The 22,523-nt window shown below is 46.1% G+C and overlaps 1 protein-coding gene across 3 annotated transcripts in view; it reads right to left on the bottom strand.

Moving 5' to 3' along the window:
- The window catches only part of gramd1ba (GRAM domain containing 1Ba), a 325,749-nt gene that overhangs the window by 227,713 nt on the left and 75,513 nt on the right, over window positions 1-22,523 (bottom strand). Inside the window, exon 1 of one of the 3 annotated variants that reach the window (XM_039764172.1) lies at window positions 1,019-1,091. The exons of 1 other annotated variant lie outside the window; for it this stretch is intronic. Coding sequence is in view for 1 of the 2 variants with exons in the window: in XM_039764180.1 (XP_039620114.1) it covers window positions 1,019-1,044 (26 nt within the window). In the remaining variant the exon portion in view is untranslated. Of the gene's footprint in view, window positions 1-1,018; window positions 1,092-22,523 lie in introns of those variants that run through there. One more of the 3 variants, XM_039764180.1, reaches the window with a different exon arrangement.

The raw sequence follows: 22,523 nt of genomic DNA, 5'->3' as shown, positions 1-22,523 counted from the left end.
TGGCTTCAATCCTCTATTAGTGTCAAGCTGGTAGAAGGGTCACAGGGAAGCTGCCCACAGAAAGCGCCTTCCATTCATGTTCTAAATCCACTTGTCAGGGTCATGCAATGCAGGAGTAACACCTAGGCAGGGTATTCCCCTCATACACTGAAGCAGATGTGATCTGCTGAATGGGAGAGCCAAGTAGCAAGCAGTGCAGGTGCACATAACAGTATGGTTGCTTGATACGGAGTGATGGCTGTACTCACCGTACCCAGCATTAACACAGACTTAAAGTGAGTGACGGAAAGTTCGTGGAGATTACCCTTATGAAAGGCGCTATATAAAATAATAAGTGAAAGTATGTCAGTGTTACCTATAGGGTGTGCGACTGGATCGGAACTTGCCTGAGTACCTCAGTCAGTGGGTGTTTAAATTCCAAAAGCATGACCCACTGGCTTCCGGCCATTTATTTCGTGCGTCGCGCTCCGGTTTTTAAGGCACTCGCGTATGTGGCGCGCGCTCACTTTACGCCGCAGGTGCAAGTCAGTCAGTCGCACGTTCCTGTCGTCTGGAATACATCGAGGGAAACAAATGAACACACACACACACTCACACGCGCGTGCGCGTGCGGCATTCCTGTTTTCATCACTTTCCACCTGGAGAAACACATTAAAGGCTTTACAATCGATTGGTTGGGCACAAGCACCTTTATATAAAGTGCATCTTGCAGAAGCCTGCAATTTATGTCAAAGGTGTGCATCCGCGGTGACAGTTACTCTATTCACGAGCAAGGAGTGTTCAGGGTGGCGGCGGATTACTGGCAACAGAAACTTTGAGCGCATGTCGTATGCACGCATCCACAACATGTTAAAGCACACACGCACACACACACGCACGCGCGCGCGCGCACACACACACACACACAACACACGGTCCATACCAGGCACACCGCATACATTTAGTGACAGCCTTGTGTGTGTGTGTGTGTGTTTAACAGAAAAAGACAAAAGAACATATGCCTTTTAAATCTCCTTACCTTGACTTGGCGACAAAGTGCATCATTTAAATAAAACCTGCAGATCAGAAGGGGACACCGACCTGGAAAGAATTACTTCATAACCATGTCCAGCGAGGGAAAAATTAATACAAAAAAAGCGGGGTATTCCCCACCTCTGGAACGCCACCATCTGCTTTCTAAAAAAATGCTGCTGATACTTTTGAACCAAATCCACCCTTCAGACTCCAGACATTCCGGCTAAGGGTACGATGAATCCCGATGGGCAGCGGAGTGCCTGCGCCGGACTCGGCGGTGTACAAATACTCCGGTCTCTGGCTCTCCCTCTCTCGCGCTCGCGCTCTCTACTCACTTATATCACATTCTTTGCCTCCCTCCTGCAACAAGCTCAATCGACGGCCGCCGCTGCCGCTTTGTTAACCCCGTGTGAGCCGGAGACGGAAAGTAGAGCGCCCGGTGAGGGGACAGAGAAGGTAGCAAGGCTTAAGGAGTCGTCACGTGCTTTACGCTCTGCCTGCGGGGCGCCTTCAGGGGCAAAGTTCGAGTGAGGAGACAGGCGCATAGATAGATAGATAGATAGATAGATAGATAGATAGATAGATAGATAGATAGATAGATAGATAGATAGTGGTGTTCACTTAAGGGGGCAGACGCTTGACTCATAACGACCAAAAATAACTCAAAAGCATTAGAGATGGGTATCATATTAAAAAATAAAATTACACTGTGTATTTACAGTCAGGGAGTAACAAATAAAAAAAAATAAATGTGAGGAGGGGTGATAAAAACATTTTTACCCACTTCCCAAACCACACAAATACTCTTCCTTCTCACCTCCTTCATCCTTCTCGAACCTCTGGCTTTTCCTCCTCCTCCTCATCTCTACTCCATACCATTCCCCTGGCTGGTGACCTGAAAGGCTACTGCTGGGGTCAGCAGCACTCTAGGGAACTCTAAAGGCGAGCAACCTGAAGCTCCACCTAGTGGTCGCAGTGGTTGCTGCAGCTTTGGCTGCCAACACACATTATACAGTACTTGTAATGTCAGGGCTGTCCCATGTCACTTATTAATCATTTGAGCTGACAGAAGAACATAGATTGACATATGATTGATAGGCGGCAACAGTACATAGATGTGAAAGGTGCTATAATAGATAGATGTGAAAGGCACTATATATTCTATATAGACAGCTTTGTCTGTGTGTCTCAGTCTGTCTGTCTGGTTGCTTATATCTGTTTTAAATGTCACAAGCTAACCTAACAACTAGGAGGCCGGACCTTCCTGTGTGGTGTTTGCATGATCTCGCTCTGTCCATTTCATCCATCCATTTTCTAACCCGCTGAATCCGAATACAGGGTCACGGGGGTCTGCCGGAGCCAATCCCAGCCAACACAGGGCACAAGGCAGGAACCAATCCTGGGCAGGGTGCCAACCCACCGCAGGACACACACAAACACACCCAGCACACACTAGGGCCAATTTAGAATCGCCAATCCACCTAACCTGCATGTCTTTGGATCGTGGGAGGAAACCGAGCGCCGGAGGAAACCCACGCAGACACGGGGAGAACATGCGAACTCCACGCAGGGAGGACCCAGGAAGCGAACCCGGATATCCTAACTGCGAGGCAGCAGCGCTACCACTGTGCCACCGTGCTGCCCTCTGTCCATTTCGTTCTCCAGTTTATCCCATACTTCACAAACATGAAGGTTAGGTGGAGTGATTTAGATAAATTGTCAAGTGTGTCCAGTTCACCCTACAATGGACTGGCTCCATGTCCAGTTCTGTTCCTTCATTGTGCCTTATACCTTACTTTTAATAGCCTCCAGTTTTCGCACGACTCTGCACAGGATAAAGTGTGTTTAGAACATGGACAAGTGTATGGGTAGATATGGAAGGCAGTTTATGATAGATAGGTAAATAGACGACTGAATAGACAGATAGCTCGATGGACAAATAGACAAAACAAGTGGCTCTCCAGCAGCATCTGTGAGACAAAGCCAATTCACACTGTTAATCTGTCTCAAGACTTACTCACCATTACAATCCAATTAAGGCCCATAAATCACAAAAAACAATGTCAGCAAATCTCTCTTACAGCTCAGTAAGATCAAGCTGGCTATTCCAACAGCGCCTCTTTCTTCTCATTTCAGCAGTTCCAAAGATGACAGAATGAGGTAGGCTCACGGTGAGTGCAGAGCTGGCACACAGAACAAACTGGCAGGGCTCTGGACATGAAAGGTTTAAGGAGCCACCAGACTGAATTCTGGTCTTACAGCCAATAACCAGTGGGCCTCACGTCCTTCTTTTTCAGACATGAGAAGCTGTAAGGGACAACTTTCATTGGAGTGGCGAGGTTTGTAGTGAGCTTTGATACTTGAACCCTGTTGGTATTAAATTCTCTGCCTACTGGACCACAGATGCTGTTTTTTTAGTAGGGTACTGAGGCTCAGGGTTAACTATGAGGTGCGTGAGTGAGGCGTGGTACACATGGACAGCCGCTGGCTTCAAACCAGTTGCCCACTTTTTGTAGAGTGTCTTCAGAGATACACAAAGTAGTGAGATGCTTTGTCCCAGGGACCACCAGGGGTTTATATTGACTAAACATTATCATCAGAGATGCACACGAAGGTGAGATTAAGCTGTGGAGACACAGCAGTGACTAAACGGGGATTTGAACTTCCTACAGGATCTTATTGTTCAGGAAATACTAGAGAAGTGATCAGGCTCAAGATCACACATGATAGATAGATAGATAGATAGATAGATAGATAGATAGATAGATAGATAGATAGATAGATGTGAAAGGCACTATATAATAAGTCTGCTCATATGATGTCACCGGTCCTCAATACTCCCAGCTGCCATCTGTGTGCCCCCTCCTTGTTCTCTTCATGTCCCCCTTGGCTTTTCCCAGTTATATTCCCATATGCCACAGACACACCAGTTGTGCTGATTGATGACCACTTAGGCTGATGGTGCCTTCTCTGAACAGTATGGTATGAAGCGAGGCCTGGCTAACTGACTGCCCACATGTAATACACACAGTCACTTGGTCACAGGGACACAGTGTCATGTGTAGTGGGCATGACTGGCACCTGCTAACAGATTACAGGCAGTACTGGAACATTCTGGAGTGGTGAAAGGACGATACCCTTACAGACCTTAAAGTGCTGCCCCCTTGTACCCCCCTGCCCACACTGTAATTTTGAATTGACACAAATCTTTTCCCATTCCAGCATATGACTTCTAACTGCGCCACCTAGTGGAGGCTCATGTCACATTGCTGTTCACAGCATGGAACCCCCAAAATACTGAAACCCGTGCGAAAGCATGAAGTCAGTTGTTATTATTATTTGGCTGACACCTTTATCTGAGTCGACTTTACAACATTTGAGATTCCGTTGGTTGCATTTCTTTTGTATTGCCAGTTGGAGCCCATGCAGGTGAAGTTGTTTGCTCGCAGTCACACAGTGTCAGTTGAAGGTTCTGAACCCAAAATCTCAGGACCATGAAGTCCAAAGCCTTAACCACAGTGCCTGATGAAAGCAGACTGACGATGCTATTCATGGCACAGCAGGTGGCCCAATTCAGCCCTTAAGGGGGGTCCCGTAGGCATGACTGTGACAATCAAATGGTATTGAAGGAAGAAGATGAAGGGAGGGCACAGTACAGCACAGGACATCAGCGTCTCTCCATTCAGCCCGAGGCCACTTGAAGTACTCATGCCCTCCGTGCTAAACTGCCACCATGAGCACCGATGCCATCATACTCAGCCCCCAAATAAGAAATCATATGTACGTGAAGAACACTGGGCAGTCTCCAGGACTGGACACACACACAAACACACACACACACCACACACAAACATGATGACATCCAATTGGCCCTGCATGCACACTTGCAATGAAGTGTTGTCATTTTGTCAACATGCCTCCTCCGCCTCCTCGTCCTCCTACATGACGATAGGAAAGCTAAAATTTGGCAGGTCGCCAGCACCTGGCACAAACTCCTGGGCACTCCCCCAGTCACGCTGAGGTGGACGTGCACCAAAGAGCAGGTCAACACATAACACAAAAACTGGGCAGTGCTGAATGAACAGGGATTTGTGAAAAATGGATATGAAAAAAAATTATTACCATTTGAAAAAAATATGGGAGTATCCAAAATGACAAGGTTCAAGTTAAATACATGACATATGGCACAGATCCTGCTCCAGGGGTTCATTCAGTCGGGCTACAACCCCCCAAATAGAAAGGAAAGGCACTTTAGGAAAAATAAATACTGTATCAGAGAACTAGAAAGGCACCACAGAAGTGATTGATACAGAGATGAGAGAAAATCAGAGTGAGATAATGAAAAAAAGAGCTAGGAAGGAAAGGCACTATATAAAAATATATATTGCAAAGAGGCAGTATATAAAAGATTAGACAGACAGACAGACAGACAGACAGATAGATAGATGTGAACGACACTATAATAGATAGATAGATAGATAGATAGATAGATGTGAAATGTTCCACCTTGAATTTAAAATGAAAGGCGCTCTTTAACAGCTGTGTAGATAAAGAAAAGGCACTACATAAAGCCGACGACTAAAAGGAAAGGCGCTATATAATTGAGAGACAGCCTGTAAGCCGTTACTTAAAATTGGAGATGACTAATTTTCTCAAATCCACTACAACCAGTCCAGGTCTAGAGGAGTCCCAAGCTTACTCCACCAAGTAATGGTTTCAGAGTAGGGCCCACCTCTGGAGAGGCATCGGTCCACTGCAGGGTCTCTTCACTCAGCTCACACTCACACAGGACCATCTGGGACTCTGGCCCGTGTCTGTAGAGCACCAGGAGTTAAACTCACCCAGACATGAGGCTCACATGCAGAATCCGCACAGATTCAATTCCAGGACCCTGCACAATTGAGGCAGGCCATGCTAACCACCCAGCCACCATGCTGCCCTCCAGTCCAATGACACAGAATGTCACTGACACTAAAAAAACTGCTGCCTGGTTATAAGTGAGAAGGCGATTCTAGAAAACTGTATGCTTTGAAACACATGCCACTCGGGGGTCCCCGTCCACTCAGCTTCACCCCCTTCTCATGCCCAACCAGAGAAATGTGAAATGGTGTAAAGGCTGGCAGCTCTCATTCTGACTGCTTGGTCAGGAATTTAATAAGACTAATGGAAAGAATGTGCCACTGGAGTAGCTGAGTCCATGTTAATCACATTAATCAAATTCCTATCCAGACAGCAGCGGGCGCAGCAGGCGCAGCGGGCGCAGCTTTGCAGCGCTGGGCCTTAATTAAGTTTCATTTACTCTAATCTGCTATACTCTTAATTCTGTCCTGTGGGGAGCGCTCTTGGTCATCCACTCAGCTGATCCAATGTTGCTCAGTCTCAGGCCTGATGTGCAGGCTGCTGTCGTGCCGAGCTGCTCTCTCGGTATGGGGCAGCAGAGGGCACCCCTATGGACAGCAGTGGAATTTCACTTATAGAATAAGCGCTGCGGCAGCCCTAATCTGTGTGCTCCCCAATTTTTTCTGTAAATTGAAAGCCTGCTGTGGTAACTACTTACTTCACAATAAAGGAGTGTGAATTGGAATTTGATGCCACATCACCAGACACTGTTCATCAGAAGACCTGAATGAAATACTCAAGTAGAAAATAATTACTGAGTAATCCTGTGTAACACGTTGAGAACACAATGATGTAACAACGATCAATGGAAACCAAAATCACAAACATACTGAGGGCTGATTCAACATCACACCAAAAATCAAAAGCCAAAAACTAAAATCCCAGGCTGATCCAACTAGCATGAATTTCAGCAAGGCAACCCTTAATGTGACTCAGTAGTGTGTATGGCCCCCACCTGCCAGTGTGCCTTCCACACAATGTTTGGGGCACATAAGATGGCGGATGGAGTCCATCAGTGAGCCCCTGGACAGTCTTTGGCACTACCTGGCGGCACTGGATGCACCACTGCCTAACATCCCAGAGGTCCTCAATTGGATTCAGGTCTGGCCAGTCAATGGCATCAATGCCTTCATCATCCAGGAACTGATTACACCCTCTGGCCACATGAGGTCGGACACTGACCTGCATCAGTAGGAGCCGAGGGCCCACTACACCAGTGTAAGGTCTGACAATGGCTCTGAGGATTTCATCCTGGTACCAAACAGTAGTCAGGATATGTGGAGGTCTGTGTGACACTCCAAGGATATGCCTCCCTGGACCATCACTGACCTGATGGGTAATGTTGCATTCACAATGGTGTCTCCAGACTCTTATACATCTGTCACAAGTGCTCAGTGTGAACCTCCTCTCACCTGTGAAGAGAACAGGGTGGCAATGGTGGAGCTGCCAATTGTGAATTCTGTGACGAATGCCATTCCAGGCCGTACGGTGATGGGCTGTAAGCACAGGCAGGGCCATCTTAACAGCATCATAGTAGACTCAGTGCAAAGTAGGGTACCGTGACCATGTTTTGATAGCAGAACAGAAACATACAAAAGCATCAGAAGCATTGTGGGCCCTCAGCCGTTGCCCATTGTACCCAAATATTAAGACCATCCTGAGCACAGGCCCCACTAGAGGACGTCGGGCCCTAATGCCACCCTCATGGAGCCTGTTTGTGACAGTTTGGTCAGGAACATGCACACCAGTAGCTAGCTGGAGGTCATTTTGTAGGTCTCTGACAGTAATCCTTTTCTTCCTTCTCACACAAAGGAGCAGATACCAGTCCTGCTGCTGGGTCGATGCCCTTCGACAGCCCTGTTCAGCTCGCCTCCTGGTATCTCTTCCATGCTCTTGGGACTGTGTTGGGAAGCACAGCAAACTTTCTGCTGGACTACCTGTGCAACCTGAATAGGCTGCAGGTACCACCTCATGCTACCAGTAGGGACAAGGAGACAAGCAAAATGCAATACTAGAGAAGAATCGGTCAGGAAGGATAAGGATTGTGCCACACGATGGGCTTAATTGGGCGTAACACGCTGAGTCAGGGGTTGACGCTGTGCGGCTAATGCATTTTCTCCATTCCTCTGTAGACCCCCTAGAAGGCGAGATGAACTAAACCCTAACCAGCTTCCTCATCCCTCTGCAAACCACGTCCCCTACTTACCTCATTTCCGTCTTGGACCCGCCTCTTCCTTCCCAACCCAACCTTCTTTTTCCTGCGGTCCCGTTTTGGACGCAGTCTTTTATGACTACTCGCTGCTATGATATACGGGGTGGGTCCCCAAACCTCCTCTGTATTTTGTCTCTCGTATTTACAGGAGGCCACCATTGCCTTTTTGGGAGTTGTCTTGCTGTGCAGCTGTTGTCCCTTTCATTTGCACCAAAGCAGGTGATCCTTATTCACAATCGCTTACACTTCCTAACTGGACAGATTGGTCAGAGCCATAGCGTGGCAAAACGACTCCCGGTGCCGAAAGGGAAAATAAGCGCCCTTCTTCAATCAAAATGGATTAAACAAATTTATTGTATTTACAAATAAAACAAAATAATTATTATTATTGCATTTTATTTATTTACATAAACAAATTACAATACGTTTGATAAAATTAACACAATACTGTATATAAAAAATAAAGATTCAGCACAGAACAAAATTCGGCCGTGTGTAACACTCGAACGCTTTGCGCCCTATCAGGCTTAATCAAAGTGTAATTAGCTTCAAAGAACCGTAATTGAAACTTCAATATCAATTTTAATCAAAATCCGTCAATAAATACAGATTGCACGCATCAAACTTCTCCACACATAGTTTTATGTGTTGTGGTGTGGTAGGGGAAGGGGCGCAAAGCAAAATTGTCTATTAAGATAAAAAAAATTATAATATTTAAAATAAAATCGCAGAAACACACAGAGAGCGTAGAGATTCGAGTAGACAGAGGGTGACTATGAGAGCGTAATGACTGGTTGGGCAACGCGGTTCCAACCATAAAAGCTCGCAGCGCTCCGTTGTGCGTTTGCATATTTTCTAGCAGTGCACCATTCTCATTGTTATTTTATTTAGAACTGCTCTTGTATTTCCAAAAATTCGGCTGAGATTGTAAAAGACAATACAAACACATGCAAATGTGCAAGTTGTTTACAAAATCATAAAAAGTAATGGGACATATCTATTAACGTTTTACTAATTTTTAGTGATATTAATGTTTTAATTTTTTTTTTCTTCGTATTAACCCGAAACATTCACGTCAACGATCTGCGCCGCTGGTGCGCGTGCACAGTTCGCACCACCCACGCTACGGCTCTGAGACTGACATCCCTGAAGCTTCATTGACCTGGTGACAGACTAGATGATTAAGTGTTCCTTTCAAAGAGGATGCCCACGTAATACCTGGCTGTGGCAAATAGATGGTCATTTCCGAAGGGTGGGACTGGACCGCGTGTCTCACTGGGTGGGGTTGCCAACCAGGATCCCAAAGTGTTTTGTCATGTGGTGAATGCAGCAACGCTCTGTACCCCAACCTGAACCCACTGTAGGTGTTGACCCATTGGGTACTCTGTAGGTGAGCATCAGGGATTTGAACTTAATGCTCAGTGCAACAGGGAGCCACAGCAGTGATCTTAATAGAGGAGTGACACTGGAAAACCAGACATGCACTGCAGCAGCTTGGTGACACGTGTCGGGGCTTCCACAAAGCAGAGTTGCAGATGTGACGAGACCAAAGCCTGGACCAGGAGTTGCTCTGCATACCCTGTCAGATATGACCTGATCTTTATATATAGTATATATATAGTGGCACATGGCCAGGACCCTTGCCCTGCTGGGATGCCTCCACACTGGAAGGACAGAGGAAAGGACCCTATTCAGAGCATTACTTCCCCAGGAGCGCTAGGTGGCAGCCCCCTTGGGTTGAAGTGGTACCAGGCTCCTGCAGGGCTCCATGGGAGCTGGAGTTTGATGTAACCCGGTTGGGTTCTGTGGGCGCTGCCAGGGGGTGCCCCAGCTGCTGCTGAGCCCTTGGATGCAGCTCTTCCGTCACACCCTGCAGTAGGTCAACGAGCACCTGGCACATATAGGGTGGTCCAGATTTAATTATGCAATTTTCATTACGCTGTAACTTATTAAGTTCATTACATAGAAAATCACCCAAAAAATCCTGTACCATCGAGAAGTGTGCGAACTGACGACATCAAGAATCGTCTTTTCACCGAACTGGAATCGTCCCCGCATAAATCAAAGTCATCCGGACAATCTGAATCTGTATAATTAGATCTGGACCACCCTGTATAAAAGGAGCCAGCAGAGTCAGGAGGTGGAGGACAAAACTTGCCAGGAGGAGTGGAGGTGGACAAGAAGAGAAGAGAAGGGAACTGAAGAAGGGACTGAGCATTGTGTGCCATTTGGTACTACGCTGTGCTGTGGGGAGTGAAGAAATAAACTGTATGCTGTGTGACAAACTTGTGTTCAGCCTGTCCGTGTCAGGGTTAGGGAGGGCTGTCCGCGCCTGGGGCTTCACAATATATATACAGAGTGACCAAGAGAGGGTTGCAGCATGGTCAGTAAAGGACAGCTGGTCATCAATCACCACCCTAAGATTGTTTACCAACTTGGCTAGTGTTGGTAATAAGGAGCCAGGCTGAATAAAGATGGCAGGCTGAATAGATGGATGAGCTGGGATAACAAGAAGGTCCATCTTTACTGGAGATGGTGTTCCTTCATCCCAGTGGCAGTATCAGTGAGACATGCGGAGACTCTTACTGATATCGTGCCAGGTAAAGGTGAATATTAGTGGCATAGTACTGACAAGTTATACCATGGGGCAGGGTGCTAGGGCCTAGTGAGGAGTTAGGGCTATAAGTTCCTCAATGCTTGCCTGGTGTGCCCTTGATGCCTGTTTTCAATAAGACACGTAGATAGATCTTCCCAAGAAGTTGAACTCAAACCAGTAGTAGTAATGCCAAGGTCGGAGAGGGTGGCACAGAGGATCGGGTGGTCGATTAAAGTTGAAGATCTAGCAGATCCAGCTGTTTTGAACAACTGACAGGGTTACCTGGTTGATACCCCAGCCCTTTAAGAGCTTGTTTATGTTTACTGGGACTACAGCATGATGATGACCTTCATGTTATATAGCGCCTTTCTTTGCATGGCTATTCACACTAAACACAAAGTGTTTCATCCTCCTAAATTTTAAAATAATGGAAAACACATGGAGGGGACATTGAACTCCTTCAACAAGTCCAGCTAGTGTCGGTCAACACTCACCACTGGCCTGACCTCTTCTTCTGTCCTACCATTAGGGGACACTGACAACAAACCAGACTTTAACTGAGAATCAGCGAATCAGCTAGAGCAGGCATGGAGCAACTCCCAACATAACACTCAGATGGCATTAGGGTTATTTATAACTCGCCTGCGACATCGGAGGACGGCGCCTGCTGGAAGTTCAGACCAGTCGGAGTTTTGTAATCAGTGCTGCAGCCTCACAGTATTTCGCCATATGGACTCGAAGCGTCTCTCTCTCTCTCTCTCTCCCTCTTTTTCGACACCCACGCCAGCCAGCTCTCTATTGTTGTTAATGTACCAGTCCGTGAGCCGTTGAGCTCCTCTGTCAGAGATGTGACACGGCAGGAGGAGAGACTCAGGTGACGGGGAGGAGGAGCCCGTCACCTCCGTGGCTCATTATCCTCACCTCCCTGTCATGTCACTAATAAACCCTGATGTGCAGAGTGACAGGAAACCAGATGGCTGCTATCAAATTAAAGCTGGGCACACCGAGCACTCGGCGCCAAGTACACCCACTGGAGCAAGCGGCCCTCATTATTACAAACGTGGCATATTATTACCAAAAAAAAAATGGTTAGGAGATATGCCTGTTTATTGGGTGACTAGCACAATTTCTTACAGGGTTACCATGGAAACGGTTTAGCAATTGCGGGGCTGCTCCTTACAAATTTAGGGGCGAAAAGGCAAATTGCAAAAGGGGTGAAACTAAAGTGGAGGACAGGCAGATAGAGGACCACCAAAACAGAGCTGCTGGGACATTAAAAACACACACACACACACACACACCCACACACACACACACAGCCACCAAGGGCATTTAAAGCGCAGCTCATAGTGGGCAGTTGGCATTACGCCTGTCCTGCTGTTCGCTATAGCAGCGAGGCTTTCATGAAATCCCAAATCCTTAACTTCATAGAGAGCATTCTTGAGGAGCTTTCATCTGTGGTGGTCTGGGCTTCTGAATGTGCCTTAAGGCAGTGCAGGCTGTGAAAGGTCTAAATCATCGTCATCATCATTTCCTTTCCGCTTTTCCTGATGAGTGTTGCATTAGCAGCATGCTGAGCTCCGCTGACCGGTGCCCATATTTATCGTGTCTCAGAGTAGGAAAATAGGCTGTAGGCGGCATACGGGATGAATGGGCATCCTGACCAGGAGAGGGGATGGTTCCTTATCCAGACGGGAAGCTCCGAGAGGGCATACAGGCATTCCGGCCAAGAGAGAGGAAGGTGCCAAACCAAATAGGGACTCCCCAAGTGGACGGACGAACATCCCAACAGAACTAGGGGACGATTCCTTACCTGGATGGTAAAATGGACAGGCATTCCAACCAGGCATATGTGTAACACCTTCCCTGGCCATGATCGGGAACAGGGAAGGACTGTCTCTGGGGGGTGTTGTAGCCCTCCATTTGGGAACCAGCAGGGAATGCTGGGAATTGTAGTCCAATAGCACAGCCCTTTTGGGGTCCATGGGTGCCACAAGAGGGCGCTGCAGGGAGACATACTGTCTACTATATGGGACTTCTATGTAACCCAGAAGTTCTTCTAACGGGCAGTGGCTGACTAGAAGGAGTTAGTCTTTCTGTAAGGAGCAGACCACTGGAAGGAAGCTTCCCAAAAATACTCGGAATTTCAAATCTGAAGAAGCCTACGAGTTGTTTTTCTCAGACAAGGTATGTTTGAAAGCCATGAAGGCACTTAGTTTGTTTTGGACTGTAGAACCTGGCTGGTGTCTCCACCATTTTTTTTGTCTTTGTCCTGTCATTCCATCACTTGGCCATACTTTGTAATAAAGCCTTAGGGTTTGTGTCGGCAACGTCACCATGAGTACCACTTTGAGGCTCAAGATCCCATCAAATTGTGACATCTTTCATTCTCAAATGTGAATATCTACTCCTTGCTAGGACTGGGGGGTGTAGGACCCTTCACATCTACTTCTCACGTCCTACTCTGGGGTAGAACAAATTCTTATCTTAGTCAGATGTTTTAGCACAATTCCGAGGAGTGATTCTTGGATGGCTGATAATATGGACACAGGCCTTCCTATCCTTAACAACTTCCCCGGAAGTCCCCAGGGCAATCAAGAGGTATAAGCCCACCAGCACATCCTGGGTCTGCCTCCTTGGTGCTCGATGACTTGCTTAAAGGGCCTCAGCTGGCTCTTCTGAGTCTGGACAAGCAGCAGTTCTCCTTTGGATTGCTCCTTGAGCCCCTCACCTCGTTACAAAGACCAAGCCCACCAATCCACATTTTGTCCACTTGCTCCACTAGTCATCACCCAGAGCTCAGGTGGGGATGGAGACTTACTGGTAAAGTGCCTGCTTTGTCTGAGGACCACCACCATGGTCTAGTACAGTGTTTACCAACCTTTGTGGTGTCATGCTGGTGTGTTTGTGACCCACGTAGGGTGGGTTGGGTGGACTTCCCTCTTTGTAAGTTTAGTACAACTCACTGGGGGAGCTGTGCCACTCATCTGAGTTAGTGTGGGTAGGGGTGATCTTCCTCAATGAATCGAGTGTGATCACCCGTGTGGTCACCAGAGTGTCAGACCATTAGATGACTCAAGCGCGACCATCAATGCTTTTTCCTCCTTGGTGAACTAAACACCAGGATAGGCCGTGATCCACCTGCATTACTCCTACTGCCACCCGAATGCGATCATCAGAGCTGTGGGACGGGGTTAGGGTTTAATCTGTGGCCCACCTGAAATGGCACCACAGTCCATAAATTGCAAAGCGGTGGTCTAGTACAATGTTCATAAAGCTGCACTGATTCACGGGTCCATCTCATGGCTGCCTCTCCCCTCCCTGTTTGACCCTATGATGAACTTCAGCCCATCCACATGGGGTAAGATGCCCCTCTACCTACCTGCAGGCATTAGGACACTTTCATCCTGGGCCTGTCATCCTTTTTCTGAATTACAGACCACCTTTGGATAAAACGTAAAACCCGACACCCTGACATTTTACGGTCATTAAAGATCTCTGGGCATCTTTTGTGAAAGAGCAGGATGAACCTAAATGCCTGAGGTAAAGTGGCCACGATAGCCTCGTCTGTTCTGTACTCCCTAATCATGCCCCATCCAAACTTCTGTCAATGGGGGTTTTCATCTTTAATAAATTTGCACAGATGTTTATACTTTCACATCCAACTCATTGCGACCCACTGCCATCCCATTCTCCATCCTGTAGCCTGACACAACTTGGGCATCCTTCCTTTGGGTCACAGTGCCAGGAGCTGAATATCCCCGGATATGGTGGGGGTTGGTATTGGCCTGTCTGCCACAGATCATGGCCATGAATATTAGGAAGCAAAAAAAAAAAAAAAATTGCACAATTACGTCAATAAAATCCCTGGCTGGCTGTTGACTGCCAAGCCATTCCATATGCTGACATAACAAACTTTGGAATAAAATGCTGATGCTCATTTCCTTTACTGAATTCGCCATAAAAGAAGGAAATAAAATTTCCTAGTGATTCCGTCAATGTCGCCTCAAGGAGGGCAGAGTGCTAAAACAATAGAGGTCTCCTATAAACATTTATTCAGACCCAAAATAAATATTATTACAGTCTGCAGCCTGTTTGGGATAGGAACTTTCATGGAATGCGTCCTAAACTCCAACAAACTTCTGTGACCGGTCACTTCTCACAACTGGTGTCCTCCGTTTGAATTTCACGTTCAAGCAAATGACACACATCAGGTCAGGTCAGGTTGGGGGGCATGCACTGGTACAGTGTGCTGCTGCACCCACCACATGACCAAACAGCCCGGGATCCTGGTTGGTAACCCTCTAGGCAGACATGCAGTCCAGTCCCACCATCTGGAAATGAAGCCTCTTACGTGGGCGACCCCTTGGCCTGGTCCAGCCACTCGGGTGCTCAATAATGAGGATCTTACGAGCCCGATCACCCTCTGAGAAAGGCGCCTCATGGCCATGGTGCCGCGACTGACACTCCCTCACAATGCAGGTAATGTGCCATATTTGGGACTCCATTAGCAACCCAATGTCAAACCAACAGTACCCAAGAATTATCTGGAGAGACACAGTACTGAAGGAGCCCAGTCTTCATCTCAGGTCACTGGATAGCATCCATGTCTCTCAACCATATAGCAAGACAGGAAGCACCAGGACTCTAAAGACTTGGATCTTTGTTCTTTTGCAGAGATATCAGGAGCGCCACACACTCCTTTCTAGAGACATCCTTGCTCAGTCTCTCAAGAGCCCCGATCAGAGCCTCGATTGACTCCGCAAAGATCACAGCATCGTCAGCAAAGTAACGATCCGTGAATCTCTCTACACCAACCGATGCCCCACAGCTGCTGGACCCCATGACCTTGCCCAACACCCAGTCCATACAAGCATTGAACAGAGTAGGAACAAAACCAGACCCCAGAATCAACTGGGAAAAACGCAGAGGTTCAGCCTGTACTCTGCACTGCACTCACAGTACCAGTGCACAGGCCAGCCATGATATCCAGTAACCTTGAGGTGATCCTGTAAAGTCTCAGGATTTCCCACAGAGCAGCTCAATCAAATGAGTCGAACGCTTTATGAAAATCAACAAAGGCAGCAAACAAACTCTGCAAAACAACAACAGCAACAATGTATGCCTTGTATAGCCCAAAATCATACATGGAATGTAAAAGGAACAAATGGTCACCTTAAATGTAAAAGTATAACCCACTGTATGTACATAGTTGAATTGAGTAGATGGGGGAATGAGATCATTTTAAAAGTGGTAGATAACATAAGACCACTAAGGCCGGCCATGATATCCTGCAACCTTGAGGGGATCCCACGAAGTCTCAGGATGTCCCAAAAGTCAAACGCTTTATGAAAATTGACAAAAACTGCAAAGACACTCTGCCGATATTCACGTTGCCCTCCATGAAAACCCTCAGTGCCAGGATGTGGTCAATGGTAGACTTCTTAGGTATAAAACCCAACTGCTCTGGTCGCTCATAGGTGAGCAAATGATTACGGACCCTAGCAAGGTCCTTACCCGGCACCGAGAGCAGTGTTATCCCCCTGTAGTTGCCACAGTCCAGGTGATTACCCTTCCTTTTCCAGATACGGATGACGAGTCCCTTTTGCCAGACAGTTGAGATGATGGCCGTCTCCAAAATGGAAGCTAAGATTACTTACAATGCCAGGAGGGCAGCCTCACCACCAGCGTGGAGAAGCTCACGCCGGACAACACAGATCCCTGCAGCCTTCCATCCCCTCGGCTGGTTCACTGCCTGTGAGACTGGGGAGGTTCATAGCTAATTGGAGGATCAGCCTCCAGAACCGCGGACCCAGAGATGTCCAACGTCCCGGCCAGAAGATTGGCTTTAAACAGGTGTTCAAAGTAGCCATGCCTAACACACATCAGTTTTATGATAAATTAACTGAACCTCCCAGATTGGACTGGACCTTCTTGCCTCTCGAGTGCTCGTCCAGGAGGGGATTCGACTTGAACCCGCATCACTGGAAAACTCCCGGTCGGCAGCTTAGCTACCGAGTCCCGACTATTATCTGCTAGGTCAGCGAGGGTCTATTGCTGCTCGCCTGCTTTGAGCAGATCAATGGAAATGCATGACAAGGAGGCAGGATTCTCCCACCATGGCCTCCCACCCAGTCGTCACGACGGTAATAGCTTCATTTCACCGTAATAACCAAGGCTGATGGCTTCTTCAAAGTGAAGTGACCTATGACACATTATCCATATTACAGAAAAGTGACCCCAGACTGATGACCAAGGTAAATCGCTTTTTGAAGAACATGACATCAAGAGGTTACCTCTCAGCATATCACCGTGCACTCCAGAAATAATAAAGTGGGCAGAGTGCCCCCTAGAGGCTAAGCAAATCAACACAACCAGCGAGCGATCCGACTGCACGAGTACAGAAATCGCTGGATGAATGAACTCTGCATGAAGGACGTCACAGGAATCAATAAAAGTCACATCCCATCCTGTACTGTATATGTAATAAATGTACAGAAACCCAGAGTGGGTAGTGCTCAGCGATACCCTCATACTCCAGAGTCCCCAAACATGGCATAATCAGAGACATGGCACAACTGAGTGTCACTGTGGGCGTGTGACGGTGCAGAACGATGACTAATATACAACTTACCACCCAGAGACTAAATCAGAGGCGCGACTCACTTAACCCGCCTGTGCACAAATGATGACAACAAGAGCACTGCAAACACGTCAAGTGGCTTAAAGAAGGAAGGTGAATTCTCCTTGGTACGCTAGTGTGTGAACTTCCGCAAATGACAAAACCCAGCAAAGTAAAGACTAAACCGTCAACTGTTAATGTGGATTAGTATCACACACACACACACACACACACACACACACACACACACATAAGAGGCTTTCTCAAGACTGGCGTACAGATTGCAATACCACTCCGGCATGTGAGAGGGCGTTGTCCCTCAAATCTTCTCATCCTTTTACTTGCAGATTCTCCAAGGACTGATGGTATGTGATGACCCACCTACTTCTGTAGGAAGCCCCTCTCTTTCTGGAAAACAACCAATATGAAGGCCAAGACCACGTCTAGCAGTTAGTCACATTTTGGGTTTGCATCTTTCATTTAACTGATTCTCATTGAACATTTTTTTTCAAATTACATGTTGATTACTGGCTGGTGCGCCAACTCTCATTTCACTATTTACTGTATATGCAGTAGATGACCTGAGCAAGTGTCCTGGCTGGATAGGGGCAAGGTTCATACCAGGAGAAAAGACATGGTTTTCCCCACCTAAGTAGGAAGATGGCAGAAGATGCTAGTTTGGAGTTGGGCATACTGGCATTCCGGCAGGTCAGATTGAGGAACAATACCTGACCAGGACGCCAGTGTGAAAGAGGAACCAGGGGAGATAACTCATCACGACAATATGCTCTCCTCTCCCAATACGTTAGGAGGCAGCATCCCTGAGCAGCAATAACTGTATGGACAACCACAAGGCATGCTGGGAACTGTAGTCCTATAGTGCAGCCTTGCTAGGTTCTGGAGATAACGCCAGAGGGTGCTGTGAGGGTCTGTGTTACCTAGTTTTGGGGACTTCTGAAGTGCTTCCACCGGGCCATATCCTAGCAACGGAAGTACTCCTGGATCTAAGATAAAGGAAGCCACTCAGTCTCATCCAGGCGAGTTGGAGTCAGGACAGGTGTTGGGCAACACATGCCCGGGAGGAGTGAAGGAACTAAAGATCAAGAGAATGAGAGAGGAGAAGAGAATATTGGCAAAGAACCAACATGTAAGAACCGTACTGTAAGGTACTTTGTTAATACACCTGTTTTATTTAAAGCCAGGATTTGTGTAGCGTGGTTGTGTTTGGGATTTTGGGTGCTCCAACACCCCCTACTGGTCATTAAATATATATATATACTGTATATATACAGTACAATGGTTCATCCATCTGTTTTATTCATGTTGTGCCGTTACAAACTTCACTTCACTGGATATGCCTGCCCTTCCATCCATCTTTCTTTGTGCCTCTTGTCTGCGCTTAATGGAAATCTCTTGTGGACACTGGATGACATTACTCAAGATCAAGGATGATGGACATTTAATCACTTTATATATATAGTATAAATATATATATATATATATATATATATATATATATATATATATATATATATATATATATATATATATATATATATATATATATATGTATGTATGTGTATGTATATTTACACAAAGAACGATAGACACTTGGAAAAGCTACCAAGTAGTGTGGTAGACAGTAAGACATTAGGGACTTTCAAAACTTGACTAGGACTGGCGAGCTTTGTTGGGCTGAATGGCCTGTTCTCGTCTAGAGTATTCTAATGTTCTAAGGTATGTATGTGTATATGAGGGTCATTGCTGCCACGGTATTCACATCAATTGGAAATCAAGATAGACAGATATATGTGAAAGGCACTATATAACAGATAGATAGATAGATAGATAGATAGATAGATAGATAGATAGATAGATAGATAGATAGATAGATAGATAGATAGATAGATAGATAGATAGATAGATAGATAGATAGATAGATAGATAGATAGACGAGGTCCGGCCTGTTCGGCTGTACTGCAGGTTTACATTTTAAGGTTTTGACAGCGAGTCGAGTCCTAACTAAGATTACTGAAGTCTGTTCATTGTGATGTCCCCCTGGTTAAGCCAACAGAACTCCAGGGTCCCAGTAACCCGTTCCTTGATTGTACACACACACACAAACTCACACACTCACACACATCACTATCAGGGATGACCTAACGAGCTGCTGATTTCATTTGGTGTTTGTCTTTTGAGGATGCACACTCCGACTCCTTTATCAAAAGTACTTTATCTTGCCCCAGGATGCCATTCAACATCTACGCGAAACTACAAAGAATAAACCCGTGACACCGGTAGATGTATGTGAGGTTGATTTTTTTTGTCCTTTCGCTTTCTTGCACACCAAATCAGCAGGCCCGTTGCTGTGAGGCGAGGCGTGACAATTAAAAACACACAAAACAAAAACAATGGGAGCCGCTGACGCCTCACCAGCAATGAATGCAACTCAGCTGGAAAGGCAGAAGAAGGTGAAGGAAGTGCGTGGTGTGCCGCTGCTTCGATAAATGAATTTCATCTCCCCCACGCTGAGTGAAGTGGCCCTTATCGATGTGCTCCTCCATGTCTCCCCCGGTCACGAATCCGACTCCTGTGGTACATCTAATCGCTGGCAGAGCACAAGCGTGGGCACGCAGATTTCACATAAACACAGCGGGAACCCCACATCTGCCGAAGTCGTGTGTGCACACTGATGAAGAGGAGTCAAGAGGCCAGTGCAGCACTTCTGCGTGCTCAAAGCACAGGAGTGTGGGGGTGAAGGTCCACTCGATGGCCTCCTCCTGTGGTCCTGTGCTACTAAAGCGTCACTCCAAGCGCCCCCTCCTGGTACCTCCTCCTCCTCAGGTCAGGTAGCAGGGCCCTTTATAAAGGCACTAAACTTACAGGCCCAGGACCACCTATTGCACTTTGTGATGCTGCTCATTAGAAAAGGAACACTGACTGACCATATCCAGGACTTAATGACATGTTTGGTGACAATTGTCACCATGCCACCAAGCATAAAATCTAAGTAGGCTTTTTAAAACACTCTCTCCGCAAGGAGTGACTGCAGTGAGATCAGGACATCAAGCAGCTTATCACTGCCAGTCTATCCGTCTTCTTACTATCGGGGTCATGATAACTTTCAGAATAAATTTAAAATATAGATTTCAGCAATGACTGCAAAAGCAAATTAAACACATGTCCTTAGGGTCAAAGGCACTGAAATGAGGACATACTGTGAAATGGAAGTGTGACTGTTAGTATAAAATATTTAAAGCACGGGTTCATCTCAAAAGGCGCTATATGACGTTTTTCCCAATAGCATATTAAGATGATAGAATGCTTATTTATAGCAACAGCATTCATTATGTAAGATGCTATAAGAACTAAATATTTATTTTGAAAAGTGATTGTTACGGTAAGTGCTATCTATATGAAGTAAACATTGGACCGGCTACTGAAGATTTGACTATTTAAAGTACAAAATATTGTGTATTATAACAGTACACCTCATGTAAAATGAATCTTTCATACAGCGACTCTCATAGGAAATATTTAATATGTGAATAATCGTTATAGGGTCCTTAATGTCACATATATGGAGTACAGTGAATTCTGACTTGTTTTAGCTGAAGGACAAACAATACATGAAAGGCACTATAAACAATGACATTACTGTATCTTTGATATTTTTAGAACAATTGTGACGACAGCCCACCATTCAGCCCAACGAGCTCGTCCACCCTACTCCCCAACACAACATCAAGTGGATGTCCTGCTCTGCACCACACTAGACATGAATCGAAAGAGTCTTTACTATGAAAGACGCTAAATAGAATAAGAATAGGGCAGTTTAATACAAACACCGCTGTAATAAAGAAATGCGTTTTATGATGGTCCTCATTATAAATGTGCCAATTACAATGGTTCTCATTATGAACGGTGTTGCAAAAAACAGCTTTTTAAGACAGGTGCTCACTACGACAGGCACTATATAAGATAAATACCCAAAGATTAAATAATAGCACATTATAAGGGTAGCATATGGCATATGATGATGGTGCCCATTATGAAAGGGCACAGTGTAAATAAATGCTTTATGCAGGATCTTTTATAATGAGTGCCATCAAGATTAATATTTGCTATGCCATTCTTTATTATGAGAGGAACTTTAAAGAATTACATTTTACTGTATTACTGTGGGGCCAGTACAGTGGCACAGTGGTTAGCCCTGCTGCCTCACAGTTAGGAGACCCGAGTTCGCCTGTGTGGAGTTTGCATGTTCTCCCCATGTCTGCGTGGTTTTCTTCCGGCTGCTCCGGTTTCCTCCCACAGTTCAAAGACATGCAGGTTAGGTGCATTGGCGATCCTAAATTGTCCCTAGTTTGTGCTTGGTGTGTGTGTGTGTGTGCTCTGCGGTGGGCTGGCGCCCTGCCTGGGGTTTGTTTCCTGCCTTGCACCTTGTGTTGGCTGGGATTAGCTCCAGCAAACCCCCGTGACCCTGTAGTTAGGATATAGCGGGTTGGGTAATGGATGGATGTATTACTGTGTACATAGTGCTGATTCAGTCAAGGTATACCATAAAAATATAACTGTTTTAGCTATAAAAGGCTCTTTATAAAATATGATGGTGCTCATTACGAAATGTTCTGTATAAAAACTACAATATGACGAAGTTAGAAAACCGATAGGCTTGTGGTGCTTGAAATAGCTTAATGTAGTCAGCAAGTTTCCAATTCTGGCGATGCAGAAAAGGCATCAACTAATGGGCAGTTGTTGGATATTGAGGGTCCATAGCAATTATAGTCTTTATCAGTTAAGCACAACCGTTTGAAAAGAAGCATCCGATGGAAACTCGCCGTTCGAGTCCGAAAGCGACAGTGTTCGCACCCGCGCACGCGCACGATGAAGTGACGGCGACTGAGCTCCACCGCGCGCGACTCTGTCAGTGCTTCAAACGACTGGACTGCTTTACGTCATCATGCTACTGTACATGGAAAAGAAGAAAATGTACGAGTTACATACATATACACATACTGAGCTATGATATTTCAACTACATATCTCAAAATAATAAGAAAAAGAAAAGTAAATTAATAAATTAATTGAGAACGGACGAAATATTTCTGTTTAAATACAAAAGCACTGCAAAAATTTACTTTTTGATTCGAGTTTTTGAAACTTTAAAAACTTTATTTG

Source organism: Polypterus senegalus, chromosome 9 (genome assembly GCF_016835505.1).
Source record: "Polypterus senegalus isolate Bchr_013 chromosome 9, ASM1683550v1, whole genome shotgun sequence".
NCBI classification, from domain to species: domain Eukaryota; kingdom Metazoa; phylum Chordata; class Cladistia; order Polypteriformes; family Polypteridae; genus Polypterus; species Polypterus senegalus.
Note: the sequence above shows the minus strand (reverse complement) of the source record. Positions and strands in the feature narration are given on the sequence as shown.